The sequence below is a fragment of the Mytilus edulis genome, chromosome 1 (genome assembly GCF_963676685.1).
Source record: "Mytilus edulis chromosome 1, xbMytEdul2.2, whole genome shotgun sequence".
NCBI classification, from domain to species: Eukaryota; Metazoa; Mollusca; class Bivalvia; order Mytilida; family Mytilidae; genus Mytilus; species Mytilus edulis.
Genome location: NC_092344.1, coordinates 1,168,928 through 1,190,017, shown reverse-complemented (window position 1 = coordinate 1,190,017; position 21,090 = coordinate 1,168,928). Strand labels below are relative to the sequence as shown.

The 21,090-nt window shown below is 34.7% G+C and overlaps 3 protein-coding genes across 4 annotated transcripts in view; all 3 read right to left on the bottom strand.

Annotated features, from left to right (window-relative positions):
• Positions 1-3,260, bottom strand: part of LOC139520951 (uncharacterized oxidoreductase YjmC-like) — a 30,646-nt gene extending 27,386 nt beyond the window's left edge. Inside the window, exons 1-3 of the mRNA XM_071314059.1 lie at positions 3,138-3,260; positions 812-865; positions 241-339 (exon numbers count right to left, since the gene is read on the bottom strand). Of these exons, the coding sequence (XP_071170160.1) occupies positions 241-339; positions 812-865; positions 3,138-3,164 (180 nt within the window). The 5' untranslated portion in view covers positions 3,165-3,260. The remainder of the gene's footprint in view (positions 1-240; positions 340-811; positions 866-3,137) is intronic.
• A 7,218-nt stretch (positions 3,261-10,478) lies between these two features.
• LOC139520935 (C-type lectin LmsL-like) lies at positions 10,479-15,172 on the bottom strand. 2 transcript variants are annotated; one of them, XM_071314040.1, is made up of 4 exons: positions 14,332-15,172; positions 13,514-13,596; positions 11,423-11,546; positions 10,479-10,910 (listed from the first exon to the last, which is right to left on the bottom strand). In XM_071314040.1, the coding sequence occupies exons 1-4, from the start codon at positions 14,630-14,632 to the stop codon at positions 10,684-10,686; spliced, it is 735 nt and encodes a 244-aa protein (XP_071170141.1). In that variant the 5' UTR covers positions 14,633-15,172; the 3' UTR covers positions 10,479-10,683. The 2 variants fall into 2 exon arrangements, with proteins under 2 accessions (XP_071170141.1, XP_071170149.1); XM_071314048.1 differs by having other exon boundaries at positions 11,435-11,546; positions 14,332-15,167.
• Positions 15,173-16,891: 1,719 nt separating this feature from the next.
• Positions 16,892-19,706, bottom strand: LOC139521317 (uncharacterized). Its single transcript, XM_071314798.1, has 4 exons — positions 19,550-19,706; positions 19,152-19,269; positions 17,809-17,888; positions 16,892-17,009 (listed from the first exon to the last, which is right to left on the bottom strand). Exons 1-4 carry the CDS (start codon positions 19,630-19,632, stop codon positions 16,964-16,966), a joined length of 327 nt encoding a protein of 108 aa, XP_071170899.1. The 5' UTR covers positions 19,633-19,706; the 3' UTR covers positions 16,892-16,963.
• Positions 19,707-21,090: the final 1,384 nt, after the last annotated feature.

Genomic DNA, 21,090 nt, shown 5'->3' with positions numbered 1-21,090 from the left:
TGATGAACAGCTACTGCCTTCACTTGTTGTAAATGGCATGAACTACACTTCAGTAGTTTCTGATGAACAGCTACTGCCTTCACTTGTTGTAAATGGCATGAACTACATTTCAGTAGTTTCTGATGAACAGCTACTGCCTTCACTTGCATACATCTCATCTTTTATGTTGTGAAAGAGGATTGAAGAAGAATAAAACAAAGTAAAGGATAACACCAAAACATGCAAACCAAACCAACATACTTTACCAAGAGCTACAGTAGTGGTGGCCATATCTAACACAAAACTATCATTGTCTTTAGCAGGTACAGCCAAACTTAAAGGATTTGTTCCCAGTGTAGGCTGAAAGTACAATAGTTTACAAAAATAAGGTATCACTCAAATCAAATAAATCATAGCATAAGTTGTTACATTTGACCATCTTCAAAGAAAATATTTGCCTCTTTATCATTGACCAATCAAATACAACATATGAATTTAAAAGAAAATTATCTGTGAGTTTTGAAGGCAGACTTACAGCCACTTAGAAATGATTTGACTCAATTTTTGACCAATCTCTGTGTTGTTGCACCAAAAGAGTAAAAGAATCAGATATTTTTTAAATGCTGTCTATAAGGTACAGCACTAAAGATTTTCTTAATTAGATTAAACAGGTGTTCAATTCAACATTCCTATGTTGCTTGCTCTATGTTTTACGTGGTCTTTTTTTCAAACTTTTAAACAATTTTCCACAGAAAAACAGATTGATTATGTTTACAAGCAGTATGAACATCTCATTACAATAAACAGGCTTAAATGATAGAAAACAGTATACCTTTCTTGCTCTGGTTGGAACTTCAAGTGGTGATGTGTTGGTGAAGGATAAACCCTGAAATCAAAAATAAACTAGATATCATTGAGATGGGAGCCATCTCTGTGGGCCCCGCTGTGAATAATGTGCATTAAAAAATTGTATCTTTACCATAGGACATGGGTTTGTCAACTGTTTTTGGCCTTGACCTTTGACCTAGGAAGTTGTACATAAATTATGACACACCCTTTGGTGTTGGTTTATAAACATGTCAAGTATAAACTTTGAAATGATAACGGTTCTCAAGATATAGAGCAGACACGATCTTTACCATAGGACATGGGGTTGTCAACTGAAACCAAAGTTTTTGACCTTTACCTTTGACCTAGGAAGTTGTACATAAATTATGAAATACCCTCTGATATTGGTTTATATACATTTCAGGTATAAACTTTAAAATGATAACGGTTCTCAAGATATAGAGCGGACACAATCTTTACCATAGGACATGGGGTTGTCAACTGAAACCAAAGTTTTTGACCTTGAACTTTGCCCTAGGAAGTCGTTCATAAATTATGACACACCCTCTGGTGTTGGTTCATATACATGTCAAGTATAAACTTTGAAATCATAATGGTTCCCAAGATATAGAGCGGACACGATCTTCACCACAGGACACAGGGTTGTCAACTGAAACCAAAGTTTTTTTACCTTGACCTTTGACCTAGGAAGTTGTACATACATCATGACACGCCCTCTGGTGGTGGTTAATAAACATGTAAAGTATAAAGTATGAAATCATAATGGTTCTCTAGATATGGAGCGGACACAAAGTTAAAGTGTTACGGACGGACGGACGGACGGACGGACAGACTGATCACTATAGGGCGACCCGCCTAAAGGCGGGACCCTAATTAATTAATCAGTTTTATATTTACATGGACCATAGCTTTTGTTTCAGCTCTAAAACTTTTTGTCAACATCTGCAGAAGCTTAAAATTATTTTAGTTTTGCATATTAATTTAATCTAAGATCTACTCCCTTTATTTTTCTTATTTTCTCATGGTTGAGAACAGTGCATATTAATAACTTTATTCCTTTATATAGGAATATATATGTAATTTTTGTAATGTTGCTGCTTCAATATGTTTGTGAGCCCTCAACCCTCCCCTCATCTACTACAATGGTGCTACAGCCCTCAACCCTCCCCTCATCTACTACAATATGTTTATGAGCCCTCAACCCTCCCCTCATCTACTACTATGTTTGTGAGCCCTCAACCCTCCCCTCATCTACTACAATATGTTTGTGAGCCCTCAACCCTCCCTCATCTACTACAATGGTGCTACAGCCCTCAACCCTCCCCTCATCTACTACAATATGTTTGTGAGCCCTCAACCCTCCCCTCATCTACTACAATATGTTTGTGAGCCCTCAACCCTCCCTCATCTACTACAATGGTGCTACAGCCCTCAACCCTCCCCTCATCTACTACAATATGTTTGTGAGCCCTCAACCCTCCCCTAATCTACTACAATATGTTTGTGAGCCCTCAACCCTCCCCTCATCTACTACAATGGTGCTACAGCCCTCAACCCTCCCCTCATCTACTACAATATGTTTGTGAGCCCTCAACCCTCCCCTCATCTACTACAATGGTGCTACAGCCCTCAACCCTCCCCTCATCTACTACAATGGTGCTACAGCCCTCAACCCTCCCCTCATCTACTACAATGGCGCTACAGCCCTCAACCCTCCCCTCATTTACTACAATGGTGATACAGCCCTCAACCCTCCCCTCATCTACTACAATGGTTCTACAGCCCTCAACCCTCCCCTCATCTACTACAATGGTGTTACAGCCCTCAACCCTCCCCTCATCTACTACAATGGTGCTACAGCCCTCAACCCACCCCTCATCTACTACAATGGTGCTACAGAACAACATAAGAATCTTTATTGGTTTTTGGTAGAAGCAACAGTTTTTAGTGTGGGGTACTCTTGATTTTATTGTTTGATCTGTTATTTGTATGTTTGATTTTATTGACTTTTTTTGTTTGAGTTAGGGATAAATATTGTACTCAGCTGTTAAGTTGTGTCAAAAGATAGAAAACTCAAAAACTGCTCAAATTATTGATTATTGTAATAATATATAGATCAGTGTGACCAAAAATTCAGGCTTTTTTTGGTTCAAAAACCTACTATCATCCAAAAATCAATAGAATCTGATTATGGCTCAAAATGTATTGTCCAAAAACAGATGTTTTCTTATTTTGTAATCTTAACTGTTGTGATTTGGGGCAAATCATGAGATAGGTCAATATTTGATTTTTTATTACTTTTGACTTACCAGAAGGCCATGGTCTACAGCTTTCATGGCATACCATCCAGCTATTCCATAATGATTTGAACCTAGAAAAAATGTAGGTATAATTTATATACCGGTGTATATATGTAGTCAGAATTTCAGAATAAAAGCCTAATAACACAAATCCAATGTATCCCTATCCTCTATTGTCTAAGAACCTAACAAGCTAACATACATAAGATAGGCTTTACTATAAAATAGAGAAAACATTGTAAACGAATGAATTATCACAGTTTTATTTTGCAGTCCTCTTTCATCATCATCATTTTCTTTGTCCCAAACTTCTACAAATTTAACTTGTTTTTTTACAATTTTCTTGTTCTGAATTACTTAGTTGAGGTTGTAATTATATGTAGTATTGTGTAATTATATGTAGTAGATTGTGTTACTATATGTAGTATTGTGTAATTATATGTAGTACAATGTATTGTATAATTATATGTAGTACATTGTGTAATTTTATGTAGTATATTGTGTTACTATATGTAGTATTGTGTAATAATATGTAGTATATTGTGTTACTATATGTAGTATTGTGTAATCATATGTAGTACAATGTATTGTACTATACTTACATGTATATGTAGCACATTGTGTAATTTTATGTAGTATTATGTTATAATTTGCATCTGTGTTATAGTATGTATTATTATGTTATAATTTGCATCTGTGTAATTATATATTGTATTGTGTTATAATATGTAGTATTCTGTTATCATATGAGGTATTGTAAAATATATGTAGTTTATAATGAGTGTGGAAAGAAAAAAGGCAATATTTGCACTTGCTCCTTAAATGCTGAGTTACTGTCATGTCTGTGAGGTCGTAACTACCATTGAGGCAAGTGAGGCAATTGCCTCACTAAAATTTCGACACTGATTTTTTTTTTATGGTAATTAAATACTAAACTGAATGGTCATTTGTTGTTCTGTCTCAACCTTAATTTCTATAACTTGTCATTATTCCTTTTAAATTAGTTTTCCTTGATATAACTCAGCATCTCAACGGGTGATGTTTCTCGATTACATTAACCTAGTAACGATAACCATCATGGATCGCTGGTAAAACGGACTCTTGTAGAAAAAGGAAAAGCGATACTGAAGGTAAAGAAGGAATAGTTCTAGTAAACTAATGGTGTTTGTGATCACAACAGGGGTTAAGAGTCTGAGTACTGAATATAACTTCATTGAAACTAATCCAAAAACTATAAATTGACTGACAAATCAAGCACTGGGCATCGCAAGGGGCATATTCTCCGTTTCACCAACTTTACTCGTTCTTTTACATATAAACAAAATATACATAATATGAAACATGCATGGATTAGTTTTTATCCATGTTTCTTTAACCTTATACATTGAAAGAACATCCCGTGTTCCATTTTGACATTATTTAGATGTTGTCTCTTCTAAATCGGGACTTCGGAATTTCGTGTCATTATATTCGGGTTTCGGTATCGGACACCCTAAACCCCTAAATTTATCGATTCTTGAACTGAAAATGTCTTACCACTGACTATTTCCAGAAATAATTTAAAATCACGGAACTATATGGAAACGGCAAAAACACCAGTTTTATTCCCCTGTTCCCATATCATACAAGTCAACTAACTCTAGATAGAATCATCTATACATGTATCTTATCTCATTCTATCCATGCATAGTTTGTTTACTCTTTGTCAGCATAAAAGCGAGTTTGAAATTTGTAACAACAACTGTATGATGGTGCTTACAGGAAAGCTTAATTCCCTTTTGCAAACAAAACTGTTACTACCGATGCTTCTACCGAATTGCTGATTGAGAAGGAATCGGAAGAAGATGTCAATCATCATGATCATTGTGTTGATGATAGTGAGCTACCTCTAGAACAACAGACTCCCCTGAAACGACTGAAAACTTGGGAATAGGCATGTATGAGTGGCAACAGATTGTGCTGTCTTCCCATGCTCAATGTTCATCGCGATAAGGATGTCAGCAGACCAAATATATTGAAACGATTTGAAGAAACCGGCCATAAAAAAATTGGCAAACTTTACTGAATCGATGTTTGTTCTATGTTCTGGTGACACTCAAATTGATATTTGGATGTTTATCTGACATATAAATTTAAATAAAGTTGTAAAAAATTTGGTGTTTGTACGTCTTTAAAAATGAAAAATTTATATAAAAAGTGTCCAAACATAAAACATTGTCAAACTCTCTGGAAATGCCTAGAATGCAGGATTTTGCACCATTCATGCCTCCCAAAAATTTTTCGCCTCGCTTCGCTCGGCTCAATTATTTTGCCTCACTAAAATATTAGGTCTAGTTACGGCCTTGAATTGTGAAATCAGATTAAGCTTAATAAGATATGATAGGATAAAAAATATTTCATTTATATCAGGCCTTTTTAAAACTGTATAACATAATCTCGATAGCGATTTTTGACTGAACATCAAAACATATATATTGTGAAAGACTTTGTTTAACATATTTTATCAGATTTGAAGTATGATATCTTTATTCTCATAAAGACAATGCAATGCATTGGTTCAGAGATAACAAATACAAACAAATATTTACAATATGTCCAAAACAATTAGTTACAAGACTTTCGTTTATTTCAAAAATAGACAAAAGTCTCTATTCAGTGGTTTATCATTTCTTGGGTGTGTAAATGTAGCCTTTTATAAGTATATAGTTCCACAAATTTGATTTTGAGTTCATAAAGAATCATATTTGTGTGGGAACTAGCAAATGTTATACCTGTATATAAGAACAAAGGTGGCCCAGACATTTTTTACTAAATTATAGACCTATATCTTTGCTGTCTAACATTGGTAAGACAATGGAGAGATGCATTTTTAAATACCTTTTTAACTTTATTATTACAAATTCTTTATTAACAAAATTCCAGTCTGGTTTCATCCCTGGTGATTCGACAGTAAACCAACTGCTATGTATCATTAACGATTTTGGTAAAGCATTAGATGAAGGGAAAGAGGTCAGGGTAATCTTCTGAGAAGAAGAAGATTACCCTGACCTCTTACTGGTTGATAACGAATATGAAGCGGCAGAAAAGCTAAATAAAGATATTGAGAAAATACATAATTGGTCTAAACAATGGCTTGTTAATTTCAACCCAAACAAAACAGAAATAATGACCATTTCAAAAAGGCACTATAAACCCAACCACCGCCAGTGTATATGAATAATAATCTAATAAAAGAAGTTGAGACGCACAAGCACTGATTTAGGGGTTATTATAAATGAAGATGGAAGCTGGAATAATCATGTAAAAATGATTATTGATAAGGCTATTCCTAGATTAGCATTATTCCGAAAGTTAACTTACGTTTAAACTTAAAAGGGAAAATTTAGAAACTATTTATTTATCTTTCATACGCCCAGTCTTAGAATATGGGGACATTGTCTGGGATAACATACCCAATTATTTAAAACATCTCTGGAAAACTTACAACTAGAAGCAGCAAGAATCGTTACAGGTGGTACTAAGAATCATCGAGACAGTTGCTGTACGATGAAACCGATTTGGAAACTCTCCAGTCTCGACGTGATAAACATAAGTTATTAAAATTTCATCAAATGTTTCACGGAGATTGTCCTGATTATCTTTCTGTGTTAGTTTCAAATCAGAGACTAGATCTACACGACCACAGGACTAGGGGGTCTTCAAATTTCCAAACTGTATTATGCAGAACAAGCTATTATCAAAAGTCATTTCTACCAGCCGTAGTAAACCTTTGGAATAATATTCCAGACGACATTCGTCTAAATCAATCAAAATCGGGTTTTAAGACTTATCTCTCTCAAAATAATAATAAAATACAATTGTATTTTCACTTAGGCTGTAGAAGAGAACAGATATGTTTAGCAAGACTAAGACTCCAGAGTAGTGTTCTAAGGGACCATCTATTTAAAAAAAATCTAATCGAGAACGCGCTGTGTTCCTGTGGTCGAGTAGAAACTACCTCTCATTAGTTCTTCAAATGTCCAAAATATAATGAAATTCGAAGGGATACTATCGGGACGATCTCCTGTTCTAATCTTAAGATTATCTTATATGGGGACAGTCTAAAAGCTGACGAGGACAATATGCAAATGTTTCATAAAGTTTCTGAATGCATAATAAAACAAAACGTTTTGAAAGTTGATCTAGTATATGTATATATATTATATATATAGACTTTTTTTTAATATGATGTGAAATCGAGTGGATTGCCCGGCGTAATTGACCATAGTCGGACGTGTGTGTTGGTTCCAGTGACTGTCTAGAAAAGTAAATAAGAGTTGACTGTTTTCGTCAGTTTTTCCTTCTTTTTCCACATTTTTTTTTATTATTTATTTTATTTGTTGTATTTTTTTTGCGTGTGTGTGTGTGTGTGTGTATTTATTCATTTTATCATATGCTACCATAAACTGGATATACTGTTGGCACGTTATATTCCCGTGCTTGCATTTCCTATCATGATTTTCTTGATAGAGGTTTGCTGCTCACAAGGAAGCTATTAAACCAAGAGTTCCAAATAGTGAAGTTGAAATCATCCCTTCGTAAATTTTACGGACGCCATCACGAGTTGGTTGACCGTTATGGAATAACCGTTTCACAAATGATATCGGATATGTTCCTTACGTCGTAACTACAATCCCCTTCCCTTTCATGAATATGACCTACCGAATTAGACTATTTACCGGATTTGTAATCACATAAGCAACACGACGGGTGCCACATGTGGAGCAGGATCTGCTTACCCTTCCGGAGCACCTGAGATCACCCCTAGTTTTTGGTGGGGTTCGTGTTGTTTATTCTTTAGTTTTCTATGTTGTGTCGTGTGTACTATTGTTTTTCTGTTTGTCTTTTTCATTTTTAGCCATGGAGTTGTCAGTTTGTTTTAGATTTATGAGTTTGACTGTCCCTTTGGTATCTTTCGTCCCTCTTTTATATTGTTTGTTAAATAGATGTTTTTTTTTTAGGGAGACGGATTTATAAAAGTTTTTCCAAACTTGTTTCCGAATCCCATATTTGAACTTTATGTAAGATTGTAATATTTATCTTGACATTTTTCATTAATAAATACTGTTTAAACTAAAGAATCATGGTAAAATAGGTTTGGACCGACCTCCAAACGATTGACGATTCTTTATTGAGGATTGCACACATGCTTAACTACGATACATATCCATAAGTACGATGATATAATGTTTTTTATTTCGTTTTTTGTAGTGTAGTGTATTTATTGACGTATATGCCACCTTTCAGTAAAATATTAAACTTTTTTCATTGTTGCTATATATATAGATCAATGCCATCTACGGAATATTCGTGTAGAGGGATGCGACATCCATAGCAACATGTGGTGTGTCGAAAGGAAGATAATTAATGCCGGCTTTTTTCTAAGTTACTCAGTAGTGTCTTTGATGTCAAATAGTAAATCTTCAGTATAATGACTAGGCTAAAGGCAACGAAGTCAGATTTATTTCTAGTCGGATGGCCACTCCGCTGAAACGATTAGTCTTCCTTGGTGTTGAAACTATGCCTCTTCGTGCACTCCTTTCAAACTATCAGTTATTTCTTAATCTTACTAAATTGTGTTATTTCTCTGCTAAAAGTTGTTTCCGGACTTTTGGTACGACCTTCATTAGCTACCATCGAGACCAAAATTTGAAAAGCTTAAGCATATCAAACGGCGGAGAATACAAATTTTTATTGGTCCCAATGATAGAGAAATTAATATGTAACATGACATTGACATTAACATATACTATACCTATAAATCCAGTCATAAAATTTAAAGACGCTTTTCCGGATTTACTTTCATCATTCTTTCATCGTACGCTGTAAAGAAAGTATAGGCATGCAGAGAAATTGATACTCGTCTCATTGGTAATAACACCTATAGGGTCGAATGAGACAACTACTAGTATTCTCATGGGTAATAACACCTATAGGGTCGAATGAGACAACTACTAGTATTCTCATTGGCAATAACACCTATAGGGTCGAATGAGACAACTACTAGTATTCTCATTGGTAATAACACCTATAGGGTCGAATGCGACAACTACTAGTATTCTCATTGGTAATAACACCTATAGGGTCGAATGCGACAACTACTAGTATTCTCATTGGTAATAACACCTATAGGGTCGAATGCGACAACTACTAGTATTCTCATTGGTAATAACACCTATAGGGTCGAATGAGACAACTACTAGTATTCTCATTGGTAATAACACCTATAGGGTCGAATGAGACGACTACTAGTATTCTCATTGGTAATAACACCTATGGGGTCGAATGAGACGACTACTAGTATTCTCATTGGTAATAACACCTATGGGGTCGAATGAGACGACTACTAGTATTCTCATTGGTAATAACACCTATGGGGTCGAATGAGACGACTACTAGTATTCTCATTGGTAATAACACCTATGGGGTCGAATGAGACGACTACTAGTATTCTCATTGGTAATAACACCTATGGGGTCGAATGAGACGACTACTAGTATTCTCATTGGTAATAACACCTATGGGGTCGAATGAGACGACTACTAGTATTCTCATTGGTAATAACACCTATGGGGTCGAATGAGACGACTACTAGTATTCTCATTGGTAATAACACCTATGGGGTCGAATGAGACGACTACTAGTATTCTCATTGGTAATAACACCTATGGGGTCGAATGAGACGACTACTAGTATTCTCATTGGTAATAACACCTATGGGGTCGAATGAGACGACTACTAGTATTCTCATTGGTAATAACACCTATAGGGTCGAATGAGACGACTACTAGTATTCTCATTGGTAATAACACCTATAGGGTCGAATGAGACGACTACTAGTATTCTCATTGGTAATAACACCTATAGGGTCGAATGAGACAACTACTAGTATTCTCATTGGTAATAACACCTATAGGGTCGAATGAGACAACCACTAGTATTCTCATTGGTAATAACACCTATAGGGTCGAATGAGACAACCAGTAGTATTCTCATTGGTAATAACACCTATAGGGTCGAATGAGACAACTAGTAGTATTCTCATTGGTAATAACACCTATAGGGTCGAATGAGACAACTACTAGTATTCACCATTTTATAAGATTGTGGTGTCAAAACTGCTCTTCCGGATTTACTTTCATCCGGAATTCTCATCCAACTAAAATAAAAACCAAGGTTGTGCTGTTGTCCAACTATTCTTATTTGTTCACGAACAATCCATTTTTGGAAAACTGTGACTATTTGCACTGCTCTATTAATATGTTTATAACATGGCACACTTGATATCATATTTATAATGCAAATCACAAATGAACCTATACTATTTAATGATAATTTCATTATAACTTAAAGACATCTTAAAATAATACATCTTAAAATGTTTATCATATTCTGGTCACGATTCAGACAGACTTTTGCCTCATTCATTATGACGAACATCCAGGCTCTAACTCAATGAATAAATAAAAGTATGAATTATACTGTCGTCAGTGAAGGGATAACTCAATGAAGGTTGTCAGTTCTTTTTGCGTTCACACACAAACGGGTTAGTGGCATTACAGAGAGCATAGTTCCATTTAAAATCACTACTCTGAACCATTTCTAAACACAATTCTTCATAATGTCTACCAGGAACTGGTAATGGGTTCCCTTTATTCCAGTTTTGGAAAGTGATAAGGGATCCAGTAGACTTCCATATGAAATCACCATCGTGTCCATAACCTCCAATCCAAAAGAATTTATCTACAAAAAAAAATCAAATCAAGTAGTCACAGTTGTAAGATTGTCTCTCTCTCTCTCTCTTTCTTATTATAATAAGAATACTTTTAAGCCGTTTGAATTTAAGAGAACAGGTTTAAAGAGAAAAAATATAAATGTAATGGTGCCCATTTGAGTAAATGAATAAAAGTTAAAACGCCTTGTTTTGAATTACAATAAGCGATATATCATTAATTAACTCAGTAAATTTCGAACTTTCTATGCAATGTTTTTTTTTCTGTCCGTGAGTTTTTAAAGTTACAAGTCCTAATAAAACAAAATTGAACAAATTCGACCTGTAACAAGACGTTCCCATAATAAATTTTAGCTTTATAGGTCTTTTGAATTTGAACTAGAGACTTCAAGGAGCATGTGTTGCTTAAGTGCATGGGTAATTTCCAAACAAAGAAACAAAAGAAACAATATTGGTTTTTTCTTCATTTTTTTTTGGGGGGGGGGGGGGGGGGGGTCAGTACATATAATACTCTTTAACATACATGGGAGCTTACCGACTGTTGTATGCCGGTTCGTGTATTGGCTTTCCAGCAAGGATTTTAAAGCATCTGTCTTGTTTGTGTCGGGTACTTCTACTAAACTACTGTCATAACGATGGCAGTGAGCCTGAAATATTTGTAAAGCATTATGCTGGGTGCATTTCAACTCACACATTTTATGGGAGATCCATCTCAAAGAAATTGAAATATTGATTTAGGTCTACAAAATTATAAATTCGTAAGCAAGAGTATTTGATACGTCATCTCGCTTCATATTCTATCATTTTTATATATCAAGGCTACATGTTGACTTTATAACATCAACAATTTATAGTAATAAAAGATGAAATATAAAGGTCAAGTGAAATAACTTTCTAATGAATCACAAAAACAGAGTAGGTGTGTTCGAATAACCAATTTTTGCTTAAAGTTGAAGACAGTCTTTTAAGTTGGATCTTAAAAATGCATATCTTCGACAAAAAAAAATCTTTTTTTGTGAGTGATAATTAGGGTTTATACTCTTCAACCTCTAAAGAGTTTCGTCTGCCCTTTCACGAAATATTTAATTAGATTTTTTTTTAAATGTTTATGAATTTTCGAAAATTCCACCTGACAACCGATCAACAACAACAACAACAATTTGTATTTGTCAATCAAGACGCCCCGAGGAGCAGTACAATTACAGTTTAAATTAAAGTGTACAAATGATTGTGGTGATTTTTTTCATTGAAATTATAATACATGACAATAAAACTAAAACTATGTTATATAAGAGAAGGGAGACAACCAACACAGTATATATTCCCAAAGATAATGAGTGAGTTAACACAATCAGTACCATTTTATAATTAGAAGAACAGCTGTGGGCTACTCATGTATTAATACTTAATTTTACTCTTCTAGTCTTTAAATATCTATCAATTTAATCATTATGTTATTAACAAATGGATCTTCATTTAACATCAACCATACAAATTTAGATTGGTCATTTAAAGTTTTAAAGTTAGTAAATTTAGAGGATAAATCTAAATAATACTGGATCTCTCAGTTTTAAGTGATGGACATTGAAGAAGAAAATGAATTTCATTCTCAACAATGTCATAATTACATAATTTACAAAATCTTTTATATGGGGGTATTCCTTTATGTCTTCCCTTTTCTATTTCAAGTTGATGGGTACTAATTCTAAATTTGGTTAACTCATTTAATGTTTTACAATTATTTAACAATACATGTTTTTCAAGGCCTATATTATTTTTAAATAGTCTATAGGTCCTTAATTTATTTCCTTGCACCATGCCAGGTTTGTCATTATTTAGTAGGTTAAGCCAAATTTCATCATATTTAATTCGGAGTTTTTTAATGATAATTGACTTTATATGAGATTTGTGATTTAACAAATATCAGATAGACAGACAGACAATAGTTTTAAGTTGAATCAATGCAGACAAGAACATCAACTGAGAGTAGGCTGCAGAAATCCTATTTCCCCTGACTTAATAACTTAGACAAGTTAGTAGATTGTAAAAAGGACTGGCGTAATGGGGAGATAATTTTGACGAAATAGAATCCTGACTAGTAAGATACGTCTTCAAATCTTCGATTACATAACGTGACACCAAGCGCTACAATTCCGTTAATATTGAAACTTTTTGCGTTTATAAAGGAATATCACAAAATTAAGCAAATAAAACGGCGATTCAAAAGACGAAAATCAAAAACCGTTAAAACACTAACTATCCTATTTTCACAACTACACAAGTATAATTAAAACTATAGTAAGCATTAAGGATGTTGTGTGATCTTCTACGAGTTCTACTACAGCATACAATTCCTCTAAAGTTTGTTTCATTATATAGTCTGGTGGATTGACATAAACTCTCTCACAGTGGACAAATACCATTGTGTGTACATTCTTTTTTTTAAAGAAATAACTCTGTCATTTGCTTCTTTTGTTCCTTTTAAAAAAAATTCTTAATTTTCTTCGCTGTAACTTTTACCAATTTTTTAGGGTAAATGTTAACTTGCACTTTGACCCTTTTCAATAATGTATTTACACCACCCTCAAAAAAATTATTAATAATAATAACAGACCTCGGCTTCTTTCCATGTCACACCGACGTCACTAACCAAATAGCAGCTATCCCCGTCTGGTATCCATTTGTCATAACACTCGACTGAAATATTACATTTAATTATTGTACAAAGTTTAAAAAAATTATCAAAATATACACTGGTGTTTTTTTTTAATTTGTATCTGAATTTGGTCAGTATTGATAAATGAATAGTACCATAGATGACGTTTAAAAAAAAGGTAGAACGCTATCAAAAAATACAAAAAGAACCTGTTTTTTTCAAGCGATTGTTTCCTTTTTTTGAAGAAAAATCTAAATATGTTCCCCATGTTCAAATGTCTGCCTGTTTGTAAATATAAACATAAGAAAATGTGGTAGGACTGTCAACTAGCTAGTCTCGATTATCCAGACGCTCCATATGCATATGTTATTGTTGGCTGTAAGAACAGTAACTCTGGTGCATCGAGACTATCATTAACTAGCATACTCTTCACAAGAGAGTCTTTGAGACAACATTAACAAATTTCTGACTGCTTGTCTATCTTTATTGAGACGACATCGAAAAATGTCTGGCTGATTGTCTATCTTTATTGAGACCATTTTTAGACAATAGCGACAATTAAATGTGTATCTGTTTGGCATCAAATAAATTAAAGAAATTTAGTAAATTATTATTTTAACCTTACCAAATAAGTTTTCTTAAGTGGAGCACCTAGTTTTGATGTTAATGTTTTGTGCTTCATAATTATTTGTATTTGTGAAACACGTCCAGTGTATACCTTTTTATTACCTTCGTAACAGGCATTGATCATATATACTTGAAAAAACTACCCTTACCGTTTCTGTTTAGAATTATCCACTCAGGGTCGTATTGTGTAGTGTTTGGTTCAGATCTTGCACTCCTGCTACTTGATCCACATTCTCCCGTACTTCTGCGATAGCTAGCAGACCAACATGTCAAAGTATTTAAACATAAGATCGCACATTCTTCTTTAGAACTCAAATAAAATGTCCTGTGCATTTGATAGTTTGATGAAATTTTCTGATTTTTGTAAACGTCGAAAAACATTAACTGCATGTCAGCAACAGATGTAATAACATTTATAAAAAGAAAATTCAACACGTAAAACTCGTCCATGGTGATTTTTCTCCAAACTAGATATGCCAAGTCTCAGTAATTATATATGGTGAGACTGAGTGATATGTGTTAGTCCCATGCATAACATAACATGACAAGTGTTCTCTATTGGGTCAGTTTAGTAATCTAAGAATTAATTAACATTTTAATTTCAGCTCTGTCATTCTTTGTTACTGAGATATTTTCAAAACCAATCGATTACTTTTGCGCTTTTATTTAAAATAAGGATTACTTGGACTGATAAAGCATTATAAAATTAATTCTTAATTTCCTCAGTGTTGAAGTAGGAGTGTGACAAGCAGAATTAAAACAAATGTCTCTTCAATGTTGGATAATAATGAAATAACTAAGATACAGAGCTAATTACTTTTCTTGGGGGAGATGTTTAACTAGTACGTTGTTTGGTTTGCTATTGATGTTATGTGTATTCACTTATGAATGAAGTATTTTATTGCAATGCTACACCTGACTTACCAATACATTGTATGCAATTGTTTTTGGTATAATTATACAAAATGTGATTCGATATTCCTAATTTGATTCAAAAGAGAAAAAAAACCGTCTTCAATAAAGCTGGGGTCACACATTCACGATTTTTACTGCCGTCCTTGACAGGACCATTCCCGATTAAAATTTTTCAAAAGTCTGATCAAGATCCTGTGAATCGTGGATGGAAATTCGATTTGTATCTTTCGCCAGGTAAAATTCGACCGAGTCTGTCACGACTGCGTCCCGATTCTACCGAATGTAATAGATCAGATAGTGACAAGACAGTGAACCGACGCTGACGGAAGTTATCCGTTCGAAAACTGTCGGCATAATCGGGATGATCAGGTACTGTCGGAACGTAATCCTATCACGGTCCGCTCTATCGCATTGCAAACGGCTTTGTCTGGTCTCAGTCGTATTGTATTCTGTTATTGTCTGGACTTCTCCAGATCATTCCCGTTCCACAGGACACCGTCCCGAATACACAGAACATTGTTAGGAATTCGATCCGATACAGCAGAATCTGTCACGACATAGGCACGATTGTAATCCGTCTAGACAAAATCGGCTGAGTTTCCCCGAATGTTACGGGATGCACCTAACTGTCGGGGTGTTTGCCGAACTATTCGGACCCTTCCCGACCAGTAGGAATCTGTTACGAACTTAAACGACTGCGTTCAGACAATAATAGGACATTCCAGATAATTGAGGATACTAATCCGACTTTTTCACTTTTCGTGTCGTATCGCTGTCTGATCTCAAACGGGAGCAATAATCGGCAATGTGTGAACCCCGCATTAGACCTTGTACAATATAGAAGACACTTGCTCATGAAGTATTAAGGTACTTTGCTAGTCTTGTTTTGGATTTTTCTCTGGTTATTCGGAACTCCCTGGTTTTATCTTCATATAGTGCCATCAAAACTGTTGTTAACTTTAGGGAGCTACCATTTGATTTTTATGGGGGGGGGGGGGAGGGGGGCTAGGATGAAAAATTTTGTCCTGCATTTTTTTTAGCAGTAATCTCTGTCCTGCCTTTTTATTTTTCACTCTGTTCGGTCCTGCCTTTTTTTTTTAGTTTATCCTGACTTTTTTTTACCTAAATTGTCGTCCTGACTTTTTTTTGCAAGTGTCTCATCCTGCCTTTTTTTTTACTCAAAACTCCTGTCCTGCCTATTTTTTTCAAATTTCATCCTAGCCCCCCCCCCCCCCCCCCCACCATAAAAATCAAATGGTAGCTCCCTTATCCCTACTTTGCTCTCCAAAATTTAACAACATATACTCTAAACTGAGGTAAATTTTGAAATCATAGTTTTTTGGAAGAAAAAATGTTCTAATGTTAAATGTATGAAACATCCAGAGAGAATCATTTCCCGCCAAATTTTCGAGGTGTTGGACACAGGCACTTATCTAAAAAAAAACTACTATGTTGTGTTATATTGAGGTATATAGGAAATTTGACTTTACCTACAGTACTGTACATGTACATGTCATCATAAAACTTTGAATGAGATAAACATTAACAGAAACAAAACAACAAGGCTGTATACAAGTTATCAAGTCAATGTATAGGTTTTTAGAATGAGCCTAAGCCAACTCCATATTGTTGAAGGCCGTACGATGATCATTAGTTGGTAATTTCTGTGTCATTTGGTCTCTTGTGGAGAGTTGTCTCATTGTCAATCATACCACATCTTCTTTTTATATCTAATCTGGTTTTATGCTATAATATACGTATCGACAGGATGTAGGACCAGAAGTGTTAATAACATTTTAAGTTATGATAAATTATTTTTATTAGAAAAAAAGTTACATTCACTGACATGGTACACGATTACAAAGTTCACGGCAAGCACGTGCATTCGTGGCTGGCTCTTACTACAATCCATCTGAAAAGATAAAATATGTAAAAAAAACTTTTAGTACATAAAACGGACTACCAAAATACTGGACAATACCCCATAAAAATTTATTTTCAACCCTTTTAGTACATAACACGGACTACCAAAATACTGGACAATACCCAGAAAAATATGTACAACCCTTTTAGAACATAACACGGGCTATTAAAATACTGGACAATACCCAAAATTTTTTTATTTTCAACCCTTTTAGTACATAACACGGACTACCAAAATACTGGACAATACCCAGAAAAATATGTACAACCCTTTTAGAACATAACACGGGCTATTAAAATACTGGACAGTACCCAGAAAAATATGTGCAAGACTACCAAAATACTGGACAATACCCAGAAAAATATGTGCAACTCCTTTAGTACATAAACCCGATTACCAAAATACTGGACAATACCCCAGAAAAATATGTGTAACCCTTCTAGTACATAAAAACGATTACCAAAATACTGGACAATACCCTAGAAAAATATGTGCAACCCTTCTAGTACATAAAAACGACTACCAAATACTGGACAATATAACAGACTTTTACATGTATATACTTAGAATAATAAAAAAAATGTGTAAAACATTTGTTTTTAACTGAGAAATTATTATAAAAATACATGTAGCATACGAAGAAACGTAATGATATAAATATACATTTTAAATTCCAAATAATAAAAAGTTTAAAGACCAACATTGACCTCCAAACCAAAGGAAAAGGCTATTTAGGTTTGATGAGTTGCATATATATGTGAATTGTGTATTAAGCGTAAATACTTACTCAAGAAAGATAACTCCCAGAGTAACCACAAGGGTACAGGTATAGGCAAACACTATTCTGATCAATATCATCAAGGGGAACTGCAATAACAATAATATGGATGAACTTCTAACAAATAAGAATGATGAACTATAAAACTTGGAGTATGTATGAAAATAGAAGATGTGGTATGATTGCCAATAAGACAACTCTTCACAAGAGACAAGAGTCGACCAAATGTCACAGAAATTAACACTTGAACTATAGGTCACTGTACGTAATGAGCGGAATCCCCATACCGCATATAGTCCGCTTCAAAAGACCCCGAAATCACAAATAGAAAACAATTGATAATAGAAAACTAACGACCGAATTAATGAACAAAAAATGAACGAAAAACAAACATGCATTCCAGCAAAAAACGTCAACCAATGAATTACAGGCTCTTACTAGAGACAGGCACAAACATACAGAATGTGGAGGCGTTACGCATGTTAGCGGTAACCAACCCTCCTCCTAACTGGGGACAGATGTGTAACAGAAAAACATAAGAACAAACCATAAGATGTAAGTACAGTTATACCTATTCATATTTCCATAAGGCTTCAAGTGAAACACCAAGAGGAAGTCGAACATGCGGTAAAGATGCTAGATAACCTTAGTAATGATTAGGACAAAAAGACTGGGTGCTTAACAGCAAGAAGGTCAAATGAACAAAAAAGTTATCAACTTGTATAACTGTTTTGAAACAGCGGTTTGAATGAAAAAAATCTTTTAGATAGTTATTTACAAGGTTCGTTTAATTTCCCGGATTGTTCTGTTTTAACATCCAGAAGAAGTTAAAAATGTTGACGGTCTGTCCAGGTCATAAAATAGTTTGATCCACTAAAGTTCAAGCAATATACTGATCAGAACATGGTATACAACATTTTTTCACTGTACAAGTTCACAATTTTATTTGGGGGCCAGCTGAATACTACCTCCGGGTGCGGGACTTTCTCGCTGCTATGAAGACCAATTGTTGGCCTTCGGCTGTTGTCTGCTCTTTAGTCGAGTTGTTGTCTACTTGACATATTCCCCATTTCCATTTTCAATTATAATTTATACAACTTATTGACAGTAGGTTAATTAAGTCTATGTCGATTTACGAAAGACAACATCATACGATCATATACTTTGAGTTAATATTTGATGAGTTTATATTCAATAAAACTGAAAAAAATAAGAGTCCATGAACATTGACATCTTTGTATCTTTATGAAATAATAACTTCTGTATCTTTATGAAACAATAACTTCTGTATCTTTATGAAACAATAACTTCTGTAACCGTATGAAATAATAACTTCTCTATTTGTAACTTACTTCTAGAGCTTCGTGTAGTAAACACGGATACGGGACTGTGTAGTATGAACTATTGAATAAAGTAAGTATCTTCCTCAGTAACAGTGTAAAATAACTCACATCCTCTAGTGCAGATTGACTAAAAAATAGAACAATTATTTTGCGATTTGTGATTATGCAGTCAACGGTTAAACCAACAGTTTATTCTAAATGTTTTTTTTTGTTGCTTTTATTGGGTTTTTTTTTCAAGTCTCTTTCGCTTAAATATATAACTAAAAAAAAAACAGAAAAAGAGAGAGAGAGAGAGACAGCTAAATCAATTTTAAAAAAGATAAATGTGCAATAATTAAAAAAAAATAATGACAGCATTGTATAAAGAAATCCAGGCTATGTAAAAATATGCAGTCTGTATGACTTACCACAAATAATCGGCCGCTTCCCTAGTAAAGAAAACAAAACACGAAAGAAAAAGTAGATACTGAAATAAAAAGAAAAGCCGCATCTTGCAACTGCCGCCGTTTGACCAGACATAAACCAGTCACTGAGCAACGTGTTCACCAACGACAACGTTCGACCATCATTTCATTATGACGTGATGAATTTCTGTTTCAATGCCGTCCCATTGTAAAATTGGTTCTTGGTTTAACAATCGCGCCTATCATTGAATTATTTATATCTGTTTGTATCGATCCCACGGCCGGCTCATCAAGTCACATAAAGACCGCCAAACGTCAGAGCAACATAGCACTATACATTGGGCTACAACATACACGAAATTGAATGTTTAATAGTGGCGGATGCAGAAATTTTCATAAGTGGGGGCCCACTGGCTGCCTAAGAGGGGACCAGATCTTGTCACGCTTCAGTGATTCCCTATATAAGATACAAAAAAAAATATCAAAAGGGGGGCCCGGGCCCCGTGCCCCCCCCCCCAAATCCGCCTCTGTTTAAGATAAACTAGTTGTTTAAACACTTCTTATGTATTTTGCGTTCTCATTGTTGTTGAAAGCACGATAAGAAAAAATACAAACTGTACTCTATATATTAAAAGGAGATTGTCAATAAATTAGAAGTTCCATTATAACATAAGTTCCAAATGGAATAATGATCATATAACATTAGTTCCAACAGGAACAGCTATATGATGATGCCAGTATGGCATTGTTTAGTAACACAGTTTCCAGTGGAACGTCTGTTAGGCGGCCGGTGTTATATAGCCATTCTCCTCCCATGCCATGCAGTTCTTCCCCCGGCGGGGGAAGGACTGGCATGAGCCAATATTTCCCCCGCGGAAATTTTGGATCATTGCCATTCTTCCCCCGCGGAAATTTGACAATACGTATACATATAGTCACTCCCCCCCCCCCCCCCCCCCCCCCATTGCCAACATTTTCCCCTATATTATAGATTTCCCTACATGTATTTATATACACATCTGAAAATTAAACCGAACAGTGTTAGACATAGGTTCATATATACAAATGATACAAATGTTTAGTTCTTTTAATTAACATTAACACAAGTCTATCTACAGGTTTATCAGTCTGTCTATGTGTCAACTTATCTGTCTTTCTTTGTGTTCCCTAGTCTTTCTAAATTCTCAACTGCATGTCTGTATATATGTTGACATGTCTGTCCACATATTCACCCGTCTGTTTACATGTTTACCAGTCTGACATTCTATGTCCACTAGTCCGTGTACATTTTAACTACCTTTGAAAATAGCTTTCAGTAACCGCGAGTACTTTTATTTCGGTCCTTTGTGTCTATTGTTTTTTTTTATGTAAGTGATTATTGTGCACCGTACCAACATTTTTAGGGACATGAAGCCAATAGGTAACTGATATTTTACAGTTTTTTCTTGCGTTGTGCTGTCCTAGGTTGGGTTCATTGGGGAAGGTTGAGTTTATGGCCACCACATTGTTTATGTGCCAATGCCCATTCCAAAGCCAGGAACATG